The 12719-nt window shown below is 47.0% G+C and overlaps 1 protein-coding gene across 2 annotated transcripts in view; it reads right to left on the bottom strand.

The window, feature by feature from the left end:
• Positions 1–11631, bottom strand: part of LGI2 (leucine rich repeat LGI family member 2) — a 28691-nt gene extending 17060 nt beyond the window's left edge. For both annotated transcript variants that reach the window (XR_011502296.1, XM_014855884.3), the window contains exons 1-5: positions 11285–11631; positions 9284–9355; positions 7663–7734; positions 5611–5682; positions 525–596 (exon numbers count right to left, since the gene is read on the bottom strand). Coding sequence is in view for 1 of the 2 variants with exons in the window: in XM_014855884.3 (XP_014711370.3) it covers positions 525–596; positions 5611–5682; positions 7663–7734; positions 9284–9355; positions 11285–11487 (491 nt within the window). In the remaining variant the exon portion in view is untranslated. The remainder of the gene's footprint in view (positions 1–524; positions 597–5610; positions 5683–7662; positions 7735–9283; positions 9356–11284) is intronic.
• Between the last annotated feature and the right edge of the window lie 1088 nt (positions 11632–12719).

Below are 12719 nucleotides of genomic sequence, written 5' to 3'. Positions count from 1 at the left end.
CTATTTCTTGCACCTATCACTGACTTTATTTAAAGCTCCTCAGTGCCCATAATTTTAACCACACGGCCTACAGAAAGCTCTCAGAGCCAACATATCACATTTCCCCAAACCCTCTTGAAACTGTCACCATGCCATGCTGGAAATGGGGGAGGGATGACAGAAAAATACCACCGACACAGGTTCTCACAAACAAAACAGGACATTATAGGAAGACGGTTTTCACAGACACAATTGAAGCTTTAAGATATTGTTAAACTTTGTCGGTGAGAAGTGACAAACGCTGGGAGATAAAGCAGATAGATACACTATGTCGGGGAAAGAGCTAGCCAGTGCTACTAAGTATCTTGTTAAACGGCAAAATCCAACACAATACAAACTGCACCCTGTTTCCCAGCAGGCAGTACTTTGTCATAGATTTTCAGCTACAACATAAAAGGAATGCAGCAAAGGGAGAGAGGGATTTAAAGACATAATTAACTGGGACACAATGACAAACACACACAAACTTAATTTTCATTACTTACAGTTCAATCAGGGAGTCCAAATCACTGAAGACGTCCCGGGGGAGGGCTTTGATGTGGTTATTGGCCAAAGAACTAGAACAAGAAAGTCACATTTTTAATGTGGTTATTATCTTCATGCCCTGTCACACTGAAGTCCCTTAAATAAAGCCGATGGTTTAAAACAGAGCTCTAAACCGCTTCAGCACAACATGGTTCAAGGTCTGGCTTTGGTCTTCGACACTGAGATAAAGAAATGAGTTTACTTACACAAAGATAACATTATAGATGCTGGAGTACAATGTAAGTTTGTTTTGTTTTGTTTTCAAAACAAGCATCTATTAAGCTCTTTATATACATTTGTTAAACCTCAGATGACATCTCATGTTTCTCCGAATAAAAGCTAAAGTCCCTGGGATGTCACACAAGACCCTCCATAGTCTAGGGTTACCTCCATTCCCGCTTACCTGAGGGACCACGTCTCAACTACTCAGATCACCCAGACTGGCCTCTTCACTATTCCTCAAACAAGCTAAGCATGCTCCCACCTCAAGGCCTCTGAATGTGTCCTTAATCTGCCCAGAATGCTCTTCTCCCAAGATGCCCACACAGCTCACTCCATCACTTCCTGCAGGTCTGTCCCCAACTATCACCACCTTCGCTGACCTCTACACATCTCCCTTCCCTGCTCTGCTGATCGCATTGCATGACCATCACTTGGCATACTATATATTTCAATTACCTATTTGTTTATTCACTGTGTATTCTCCCTATATATAAACAACATGAGGACAGAAATTGTGGTCTATCCACCTCTGTATCCCCAGCTCCTAGCACAGTGCCTGGCATATAGTAGGGACTCAGTAAATCTTTGTTGAATGAATGAATTATGCACTAAAATGACAATGATTAAAAAAAAAGATGCATAGTCTTATCCCAAGAAGTTCTCTAATGGTCCATCCAAGTGAATTCTATTACTTTTGACTCTAAGAAAGGACTCCATAAATACTCTTTTACATGAAGCCCCTTGGCTCTAACCCTAACCATACTATAAAATCTCAATGAACCACAATGTTTAGAGAAGACTGACTGTGATCAATTTCATTTTCTCATTAATGAAGGTTGACCACAAACCATTTTGCATTTTTGCTTTTAGTGTTGAAGCTCTTTCTAAAATATCCCAGTCCATTCCCCATCTCCAGGAAGTAGACTCGAATGAACACCATAGCCTCTTTCTCCAACGATTCAGGATTATGCAGTACCCTATCATCATCCTGCTGAAGATGAATGTCCATGGTGCTGGACTGTTGATGTGGAAGATGCTGGGAGCTGAAATGAAGTACATCAAGCCTGTGACTTCCCCCAGGCATCATGCTCTAATGTGAGTCAGCCAAGAAACTGATGCCTACTTTCGTTTTCTTTTATACTCACATGAGAACAAATAGCAAAACATATAAATGATAAACATGTAGGCAATTCAGCACCAACATCTTTAAAAATACATATGAAATTAGTCTTTTGTAGTATCACAATGACCCATCCCAGAAAGAAGAATTAAAGAAATGGGTATTCCTCCTTAGACACAGCTAGAGTAGAGCGCTTTGAGCCTGTGCTTAATCCAAACATTCTTGCTTCAAGATACCAAGAGAATATGGGGAGACCTATAGTTTCTGAATTACACCCCTTCCCATCTAGGCAACCACAAATGGATTACAATACAATTTCATGTACTACTTTAGTTTTCTTTACTAAATGATTTATTGGTACATTTTAAAAGATGTTGGAAAATAGGCTGAATATGTATTCAGACTGAACATACTCTAGAAGTAGCTTTTTGAAATTATAAAAGGAGATGTTTGTTTTGACTTTTTTCCGGTTGATGGTCATTTTTTCTAGAAAGTACAAAATTTCTTAGCTAATCAAAGGTTAATTATTTAGCTAAAAATTTTTAGCTAGTTGAAATGTATTGTTATTGAAGTGATAAGAATATAGGGATTGGTTAAGGCAGCCTGCAGAATGCTCAGGAGCCATTCCAAGCATTCAACTGAGATCTCAGGGAGCCAGATCGTTTAGTTGAACTCTCCACTCGACTCACACTCAGTGCATAACGTCTCACTTTCCACTTCATTTTGTCTACAAATTCATGGCACTTCCTTCATTTCTAAAACTACTTAACAGCAACCTGTCCCTTGGGCTTTACAAGACCGCTGGAAAACAAATGTTCCTAGATTTTAGTTACAGATTGGCACTGCTCCTTCAATGCTATGAAACCTGATCTCTGTTTCTAGACTTACGAATGTGAGTCTGTAGCTGTTGGAAAAGTTCATAAAAGATAAAAATCAGATACTTAAACAAATGCCAGATAGCAACTTCCTTGAATACAGGAGTGAACTTTAGAAAACTGATGTGCTCTCTTGGCTTAGAAGTTTACAAAAAAGTGAGGGGAAGTCGGAGGACTGGTTCATTCTTTAAACAATGTATTAAATGCTTTAATGACTACATACATCTCCAGCCTAGAAGAGTCAACTTTTAAAAGTCACCTGACTTGTCCAGAAGTAGAGGACATACGGAAAATCCAGCTCAGTAAGGAACCCATCAGTCAATCAGCAGATCAGAACGTCCTGGCTTAGCCCTGTGCTAGATGCTGGGGGCAGAGCAGGGCTAAGGAAGATCCACATGGGCCCTGCTCACAGGGAGCTTTCAACCAAGCTGGGGAGATAAAACTAACATCCATAAAATAGCACCACCAGTACCGCCAGTGTCTACAGTCAAGTGTTGGGTATGTGGAGCCAACAGGGAAGGCTACAGGAAGGGTGGAGGGGAGGTCAAGAATGGCTCCATGGGGGAGAAAGAACTTAACCTGGACTTTGAAGGAAAAGTAGACTCTAGGAGATCGTGGGCAGAAGGAACAGCATCCTGGGTAAGGGAAAGGACGTGAGGAAAAGCCTGGTTATGGGACGAGTTGGGTTTGCGTGGGGGCTCACTGAGAGAGCAGTGTTCTGAGGACATTCAGGGAAATGCGGCTGGAGAGCTGGGGAGAGGGGGCCCTGTAGGCTTGAGTGTAGGATGCTAATACACGCTGGGACAGGCCTAGCTCCTCTCTAACGCATCGGATGCTCTCTGGACCCAAACAGAGGACTCCTTTGTTCCCTCTGTTCGTGCTCTCTGCCTGTCACACAGAAAAGGAGGTGCCTCTTACACATATGCACACACAATATAAACATATGGTTGTGCATGCAAATGCACAAACACGTACACACAAACAGTTACGTATCCACATGTATAGAAGTCCGTACACCCATGGGCACACATATACAAAGGTATGCAAATATACATGTACAACAACTGCACATTCACACCTGTTTTCAGACCAGGGACCCACAGCCAACTGGTCAAATGAAAGTTAATATCTGTGCTAATTCAACCAGTTATCAGCTTTGCTTTAAGTTCATAATCTGCCCGGAAACAAAGCCCCTCATTCCTGACTTCTGGGAACCAGATTTATCTGGCCACAGCTGTTCCTCTCCAGACACCCACAGCTGTCTCCTCAGCAGACCCCGTCTGGCCACCCAAACTGCCAAGGCTACTCAGCAGTCCATGGAGACATTTGAGAGTTCTTAACGAGTGGAGGGAGGGAATGATGCTGTTGTTGATGAGATGATGATGTTAACAAGGCCAACCATATCCTGAGCATTTACCACGGGTAATGGACCAGATGCCTGGCAAGCAGGCATTAACCCACTATGTGCAGCAATCCTGTGAGGTCAGTACAATCACCCCCATTTTAAGGATGAGGAAACCAAGACTCGAAAAGGCTTAGCAATATTAATAAATGACGGCCTTGAGATCTGAACCCAAGTCTATGTGACCCCAAGCCCATTGTTGCAGCCTCTACGGGAATGTGGGGATTTGGCATCTACGCTGAATTTGAAAAAAATCAAGACTTTTAGAGGAAAAAAAGAAAACCTGAAGCAATAATGCCAACGAGAGTCTGACGCTCTCCAGGACTGACTGTGCTGATCTAGATGTCTGGACCTCCCACTCTGTTCCCTCATCTCTTCGCTCTATAAGCATTAACTCAGGCAGAGCTTCTGCCTGGTAGGATTCCAGAATCAAGCACTTGCTGAGCCTGTTGACAGACACCTTTGCCTATATCAGGGAATAATGTGAATGATTACCTCTTTAGATGCTGGATTAGTCAGGGTTACACACGCTAAAGGTACTACCCCTCTGCCCAACATCCCCACTCAAAGCCCTCCAATTTTCCCAACTTTCTTTTTACCACAGACAAGCTGACTTTGGACACGAGACATGTTATCATACTTAAACACAAAATATCTATCATGCAAGTGGGATCTGGTTCCTGGCTAATAAATTGCTCCTACCAAGACAATGACTGTTTTTACATTTTCATAAACACAGCCACTATTTTTTCCAGTTTTCTAAATTTGCTAAGTGTGTGTACTTGCTTCATTCTGATATGCCAATTCAAATCAATTTGTTTAATTTTTTTCTCCAGAAAGCTATTAAAGAACCCAGAGAGCTTAGCTTAAGCTGCAGATTAATCCAACATAAAAGAAAAAGCTATTTGCATTCAAATTAGAGGAACCACAAAAATGTCTCTATTCCACCTTGTCCTAATTTTGATCCTGCATTTAACATTCTTCAATGAGTCACTGATGCCTCAGTTCCCAAATCGGTAAAATGGGGACTCACAGATTATTATTAAAGATAAAGAAGAGAAGGGTCAGTAAGCACCCAGCACTGTGCCTGGCACACAGTAGTTGTATGATATCTGTTAGCTTCCTTCCCACCTCCTCCATCACTGGACACAGGCCCCTCATGGCTCAGGGTGCTCCTTAATTCACATGCAGTCATGGGGTCCATAATGGCAATTCAGGAGGATGGAAAGATAATAAAGCCAAGCGTGTGAGTAATTACAACAGGCAAGTGTCTGATCGACAATATGGAAACCTCTTGGGGAACCTGGAAATTAGCTTCCTTCAGAGAATGTTACAATATGGAGGAAACAGACAGAAAGAGACAGGCATCAGGAAGTGAATCTTACTCTGCCCATTAAAGAACTTACAACACTTTTCTTAGGACTTACAGGTGAGTCAGGTCACGGAGGCCACGAAAGGCATTTCTTGAAATGGTTTCTATTTTGTTCCCTTCAATGAACCTAAGGAGAACAGCAGTATGATTAAACTGAATTTTCTCTGCTTAATATCTCTAAAAAGTGACAGTGGTATGCTTTCAGAATAAAATCTAAAAGCACTCATGAATTTTAAAAATTCATCTCTGAAGACTAGGTCAGCCACACCAGATTCCAAGTGGGAGCAGGGTATGTGTGCAAGAACGTATGCACACAAGGGTGTGTTCTGTATTCCTTCCAGAAGCAGCATGGAAGTCTTCAAATTCAGAGTCGGCAACACGGGCAAAAACAGCTTGGGGAAAAAACAAAGAAGAAGAAAGCCCTACACAAAGGCAAGAAGTTCTGCGAGACTGGAATGCTTCCAGACATTCTCCCGACTCAACCCTTCTTACATTTCACAGCGCCTGGCTATTAATACTTTTGTTAATACGGTTGTCCCTTGAGGGGAGCCCATTGTTTTACGTCTCCATATTAAAGCTTTTGCTGAGGGAGAGTTCCATTAAGCTTGGCTTCTGGCAAACTTGAGTTCATCGAGTCCTGCAGTCTAATCTCTGAGCAAATGGGTGACAGAGCAAGGAGATTCTCAAGATCCCTAGGCCACTAGGGAATTGGAGGTACAAGGAAGGTATGTATGGCCCAAACTTCTTTCTCTGTGCTAAGACGTCTTAGGGCTTGCACACAGGACCTTGCAATAATACCTGTGGCCATGCTTTAAAGTCTTCGTGGAAAAGTATGAAGCGAATGCACTGTGACTACTCCTGAGGGCCAGAGAGAACTAAACTTTAGTTTACGGCATCACATTACATGAAATGTAAGAGGGTCTTTGATGAGACGGTCCAAGGGTGAGGCTTTGCAACATGATGCCATTAGTGAGCAAAATAGTTCTTCACTCTTGTACTGATTACTTTCTGATGTCTGTTTTTTTTAAAAAATCAGGGGTCTTTTCCATAATAGACTTCAGGATAAACTGAAGCGAACTTCCTCCTCCATAACCTTGACAGTAAGATGAAGGGCTCATAAGAGAAAACTGATAGCTTTGCATTTGCTGCCTCCCTCAGCCGCTCACGTGCTTTGGCAGAACCTAGTTAGATCCAGTACTTCAGTAGGACCGCACTTTCCATACTAGGCATGCCGTCAGAGTACTGTGAGAGCAACATATTATGTGTCCTCTGGAGAAAGGTGTTCCCCAGAGACGTCTTTCCTGAGGACATAAAATCAGCAGTTTTCCTAGACCCAGGATGTGTTCAGAATTCAAACATCTACCTGTGAACCTCAGATAAGAAAGCAGAGACGAGGCTTTAAAAACCCCTCCGAATGCTAAGTAGGGAAAGCCCATCTGATAGCAGGATTAATATTATTACAAAGTTAGAAGACAAGGATGAAAGAATTTAAGGGGAAAAAAGACATGAAAGGGGGAAAAGGCAAATCAGGAAAAGAAATCAGAACAAGGGCAAGCTCATTGCTAGGTAAAAAAACTGCACATCTAAAAAGGGAAAAATAACCTTTTTTTTTAAAGGAGAAAAAATAAAATCAGACGCTCATCAAGCGCTCACAGGAGATACTGCGAACAGGATATAGAACAGCTGAATTAAAAACATGAAGTTGTATTCCCAAATAGGGAGACTTTATTTAAAAATAAGTAACCCTCAGAATCCTTCAGCTTTATTTCTGGCTGATCAGCAAATCCATGCCTAGTTATGAGAGGTAAAAATATCCAATGCAATTTCCAATTGTGCTTACTACATGACAAATTAAATGTCAGCAGAGAATGAATGAATATCTTTCCTTCTTTGTCTCCTTTCCCCGTCTTTGTCTCCAGCCTCCTCCTGTCCCAGCATGTTTATACACAAGTGAACTATAAAAGGTCAGCACTGAAAAGAGAATGGGGTTTTCTCCATTTTCTCCACCCCTAAGCTCTCGAAGAGATGGTGTTCCAGCTTGGAAAGCAATACAGGAATTCTACTGAGATGCCAAATGCTAGGCAGATGGACAAAGCAGAGAACTTACAGGTATTCAAGATGAAAAAGTCCAGCAAACGCATCATCCCGGATGACTGTAAATGAGTTAGAATTCAGCAACCTGAAAATAAAGGATAGATTTCAAGGCAGAGATGTAAAACCTGAGTCAGATAATGAAGCCCTTTCTGTTTCTTTTGGAATGTTCTGGTCCACGGGCAAACACAGGCTCTTCTCAGCCTAAGAAGGGTCCATTAGAGGCACAACCCAACTCACAGATGCTCACGGATGATGGCAAGCGGATTCCTTTGGCTAGATTTTCTGGTCACCTCCATTACTCCACATTTCTCGCCTGCGGGTCTCAGTAAATATGACCTGATAACTGCTATTTCAAAACATTCTAAAGCTCAGCACAACTAAACAGCCAGGGAATGCTTTATGATACACAGCTATCACTAAAAGCAGAGATCTAGAAGAATCTAATCCAACTCTACTTTTAGAAAAATTTGAGCCCAGAGAAGTTAAGTGACTTGACCAAAGTCATACAGCTGAGAACCCCCCCCCAAAAAAGAATCCTTTCTACTATATTATACATTTCTATAAGAAATAATAAAAAAAGTTTAGGAAATCTTCAGAAGACTCTTGATCAGCACATTGTTTTCTATGAGTCACCACTTAAGATTGTTTGGTAAAAGTTTATATAGCCTGTATAGTTACCACTTAAGTCTATTTGGTGAAACATCTAAAATTGTATTTCCACCATACGGAAAGCATATTTTAATAGAGCTACAGTTTCTAAGAAATGATAGCTTTTTAAATGTTAAGTATAATGGTATAAGGAGGTACATCACATTTCAAGAACGAAAATATCAACATGAAGTTTATTTAGGATTCCATTCTCCATATTCTTCTGCAGCCTGTTGTTTTAATTTTGATCTCATCTCAAATTTAAGAAAACAATACAAATAAAGAGAATGAGCTACGTACTCATGTCTGTGCCTGTCACTGACTTGCTTTTAAAAACTGCTTTTTGGACATTTCTTCTCAGCAGCAAACAGGAACTGACCTGGGCCACCAGCACGATGCGAGCAGTCGCCAGGAGTGGCAGGATGCAGAGCAGTTATGAGTGTGGGTGAGAATTCTGGCTGTGCTTTGGGGCAAGTTACTTAACTTCCCTGAGCCTCAGGCTTCTCATCTGTTAAATGGGGAAATAAAAATACCCTCCTCGTAGGGGTGACAGGATGACTAAATAAAATTTTGCATATAAATGTATATGCTGTCCCACGGTTTATGTGCTCAGTCAACTAGAAATACTTCTATTTTCAGAGTAACATGAAGAGTTTAAAATGTAGGTTTTCTTTTAAAGGGAGGTGTTGGGGAAACAGTTCATTTAGGAGAAATTCAGGTCGTAATTCAATGTAATCATGTCCCCAGTTGCCGGATAAGGGTGTTGGGATCTACAATAAAGTCCTTGAGGAAAATGTGCCAAAAGAAGGACAGGACACCAAGCGAACAGCCTTGGGACTCGGCTCCGTGGGGACACCACAGGGCAAGTTCACTCTAAGAGCAGCCAGGGTTATTTTACGAAGGACTGACACCAAAGAGGCAGGGACTGCTCCCCCCGGGACCGCACCTCCGGATCCCCATTTTCAGAGAGCACGTCCCATACTTACAGCAGCTGCAAAGAAGGCAGATGGGAAAACATTCGGTCCTTGATTTCCGAAAACGTGCCATTTACCAGGCTCCTGTAGACAAAAGAGGAACACAACGGGGCCTAGGTTGCTTCTAGAAGTGCCAGGCAGGGTGGGCAACCGGTCTCATCCTCCACCTGTATTTCAGCTCCTCCTCACGAACGAGGCTTAAAACAGTTGGCCAGGAGCTTCTCAGGGGTAGCAAGGAGAAGGGTCGAGCCATTATCCAATGAACTGGATCAATACGAAAACTAGTCTGGCTAACAGAAACCTTTGCCATCAGTCCAGCTCCTTCCACAGACGTTCTCTCAGCCAGTTTGAATCAATCCCCTCACCTCCTTTACTTAACTACACGAGGCCGTGGCTGAAAAGGGGTAATTGCTTCACCTCTGCCCATGATTCCGTTTGTGGAGACACAGCCCTAATGTGGGCCCACGGAACGCCAGGGTAGGATTAACCACTCCCCTTGGGAGCACATCTCTGAAAGACACTCACAGCACTTCCGATTAAATGCACCGTGAAAGCCTTGGGGAAAAACTCAGAGACACCTGAACTTGAATGTGTGGTGGGAGGCAATGTCATCTGCCAGATAGAACGGTCAATGAGAGGGCAAGAAGCTTGACTGTTTTTCCCACCAGGTTCCCTGTCCTTTCTGGCCACAGCAGGACCTCAATATATTATTTTAGAATTATTTCAGTTAACATGCAGATCAATCCAGCAGCTGCTGGTCTAAAGGATTTAACAAGGGGAATTCTAATTTCTGGAATCCTCCATGTCACCCGACTTCGAGATATTAGGAATCCAAAGGCCCCCTTTCCTGCCAGCCAGACCCTCCTAACTTTCTATAAGCGCCAACGGGACGCCCTCTACTCCTGGGGCCAGGCCTGTGTGCGGCGTCTGGGGTGCGAGGCAGGGCAGTGTGGCACAAGAGGAAGTGCCCTGGGCACAAGCGACTTCACTGCCGGGGTTCTCTGCCTCTGTAACCGAGCGGGCATCACCCCAGCACCTTGGCCTGGAACAAGGGAGTCATTTCAGCAGGAAGCATTTCCCAGCCGTAAAGCTGTAGCCCAAGAGCCCCTTCCACAGCCGTGACAGAGCTGGTCATGTGGCTTGAGTGGCTGTGTGAGGGCAGGATGAAAGCACCTCTTAGCAGGTGGATAAACACCGTGGAGCTCTTTCCTGTCCCTATGTCCAGCGGGCAGAAAAAGCAGCCAACACAAAGTGTGGTGGGGAGGGGGACAAGAAGCCCTTGTGAACCCAGGGCAAGAAGTCAGGCTGATGGCCAGCGCTTGGCCACTGGGCGGAGAGTCCCACATGTCCCGGGCTCTGCCGAGTCCTCTGTGCGCCCCTCTTCCAGGCTACGTGGGGCGGACCCCCACTTCCAGAGGCTGCATGCCTTTACCGAGGTTCTTCACAAACTGCAGTGTGGAGAGGTCGGCGGAGGCCCGGGCGTAAACCACCTCCCCAGACCTGAGGTGGGACAGTGAGGCCTCACCCCTTCGCAGCCGCACTCACTCCAGTCCCGCTCCCGGCTTCTACACGCCCCTACACTATCAGCTCTACCCCTCAAAGCACACATTCTCTCAAACTTTAATGCATCCTAGAATCACCTGGGGACGCCAAATACAGACTCTAAGGCTCCACTCCAGAACCTTGCTTCATTCGGCGCGGGCCCCAGAATCTGCATTGGCACTAGCTCCCCAGGTCACTCTGATGCAGGTGGCCCGCGGGCCATACTTTGAGAAACACTGCCACAGCGACTTGTCAGGGTTCCCAGACTCTGGGTCTCGGGTTCCCTCCATCCTCCCCAGGGCCCGAGCCTCCACCCACGTCCCATAGCAAGCCCCCACCCAAACGCAAAGAATGGGGCTGGGGAGCCGGGTCCGGGTCGCGCTGTCCCAGCGCCAGAGGCAACTCCCCGGGCGGCGGCGGCGGCGGCGGGCGCAGGGTGGGGCGGGGACCCGGGGGATCCCACTCACTCACAGGGAGCTGATGTCGCCCGGCACGATCCTGGGCACCCAGGAGGAGCCCACGCAGATGATGGACTCCTTGGTACAGCTGCAAGTGGCGGGGCAGCGCGCCAGCCGCCTCACCTGCGCGCTCGGCGGGATGAGGCACGCGGCGCTCAGCAGCAGCAGCAGCAGTCTCAGCGCCCCGCCGCCGCCGCCGCCCCTCCGCAGCGCCATGCCGGGTCCCCGGGTCCCCGGGCCCCGCGCGCTCGGACCCTGCGCCGCTGCGGCCGCGGGCGCCGCTCGCTGCTCCGCCGCCGCCGCCGCTGCTGGCGAGGACGAGGGCGCCGCGGGTGTGGGAGGCCGAGCCGCAGCCGAGCAGCATCCTGGCCGCCACCCCCACTCGGCGCCCCCCCACCCGCGCCCGGGCTGCTGGGCGGCCGCCGCCGCTGCGCCCGCCGCACTCGCGCCCGCCTGACATCAGCACCCGCGCCCGCAGCCCGCTCTGGCCAATGGAGACGGCGGGGCGGCCGCCCGCCCCCGGGGAGGGGGCCGCGCCCCTGCCGGCCTGCGGGGCCTCGGGGCCCGCCCGGCCGCCGCCCCCTCCCCGACCCTGCCGGAGCCTCCCCGTGAGCAGCGGCGAGAGGCAAAAGTTGGGGGACCTTGGGGGAGGGGCCGGCCAGGACGGAGAGCCCCTGGGGGCCTGGCTGAGCGGTGGGGCAGCAGATCCCCGAAGTCCCTCCAAGGACTTCAATAATTTGGGGGAGGCGCTGGGCTCCTTGTAGCCGGGCCCAAACGTGAGGCCCAAAAAGTAGGGCCGGGGGTACTGGCTTGATTAGTGGGAGGAGAGACTCGGTGCTGGTGCTGGAAGAGTGCAGAATTTTGAGCAGTCTTCATTAATTTTCGAGAAGAAATGAAATGAATGCTGCCAGTGGTTCGACGGGGATGGCTTTGCTTGTGTTTTGTGGTGGGGCAGTGGGGTCTGGCTTCGCGTCCCCCTGCACCCTGGGCTTCCTGAAGCCAGCCTCCTTTCCCCACAGAAAAGCTGCCAACCCCTGCCTGCGCCTCGGGGCTGCCTACTGCCTGCTACAGAGCTACAAAGCCTGCGAAGATTTCCCTGGCTCAGCATGCTCACTGGCGCCCCAGCCACCCCGATTAAAGGACAGGGGGTAATTGTTAATAGAGATTGAGCGAGGGCGTGATACATTCTAGGCACTGTCCCTTTAATCTTCTAACCCTTTGAGGCAGGTCCTAGTAATAGCCCTAATTTACTGATGAAGAAACTGAGGCGCAGAAAGCATCAGTAACTGGCTGGTGGTTGAGGAGTAACCACCGTCTCTGGGCAGAGATGGGGATGGGAGCCTCGGATGGGATTGGGACAGGGCCCCACTGAGCCCTTCCTGTCCTCTGCACGTTGGATCCACTGAGCTTGAGTCTTACCACAAGGTAGTGTGAAATGGGGAAATCAA

This window comes from Equus asinus, chromosome 3, assembly GCF_041296235.1.
Source record: "Equus asinus isolate D_3611 breed Donkey chromosome 3, EquAss-T2T_v2, whole genome shotgun sequence".
In the NCBI taxonomy this organism is placed as follows: domain Eukaryota; kingdom Metazoa; phylum Chordata; class Mammalia; order Perissodactyla; family Equidae; genus Equus; species Equus asinus.
The sequence above is the reverse complement of the archived record's forward strand: the minus strand, read 5'-3'. Positions and strand labels throughout refer to the sequence as shown.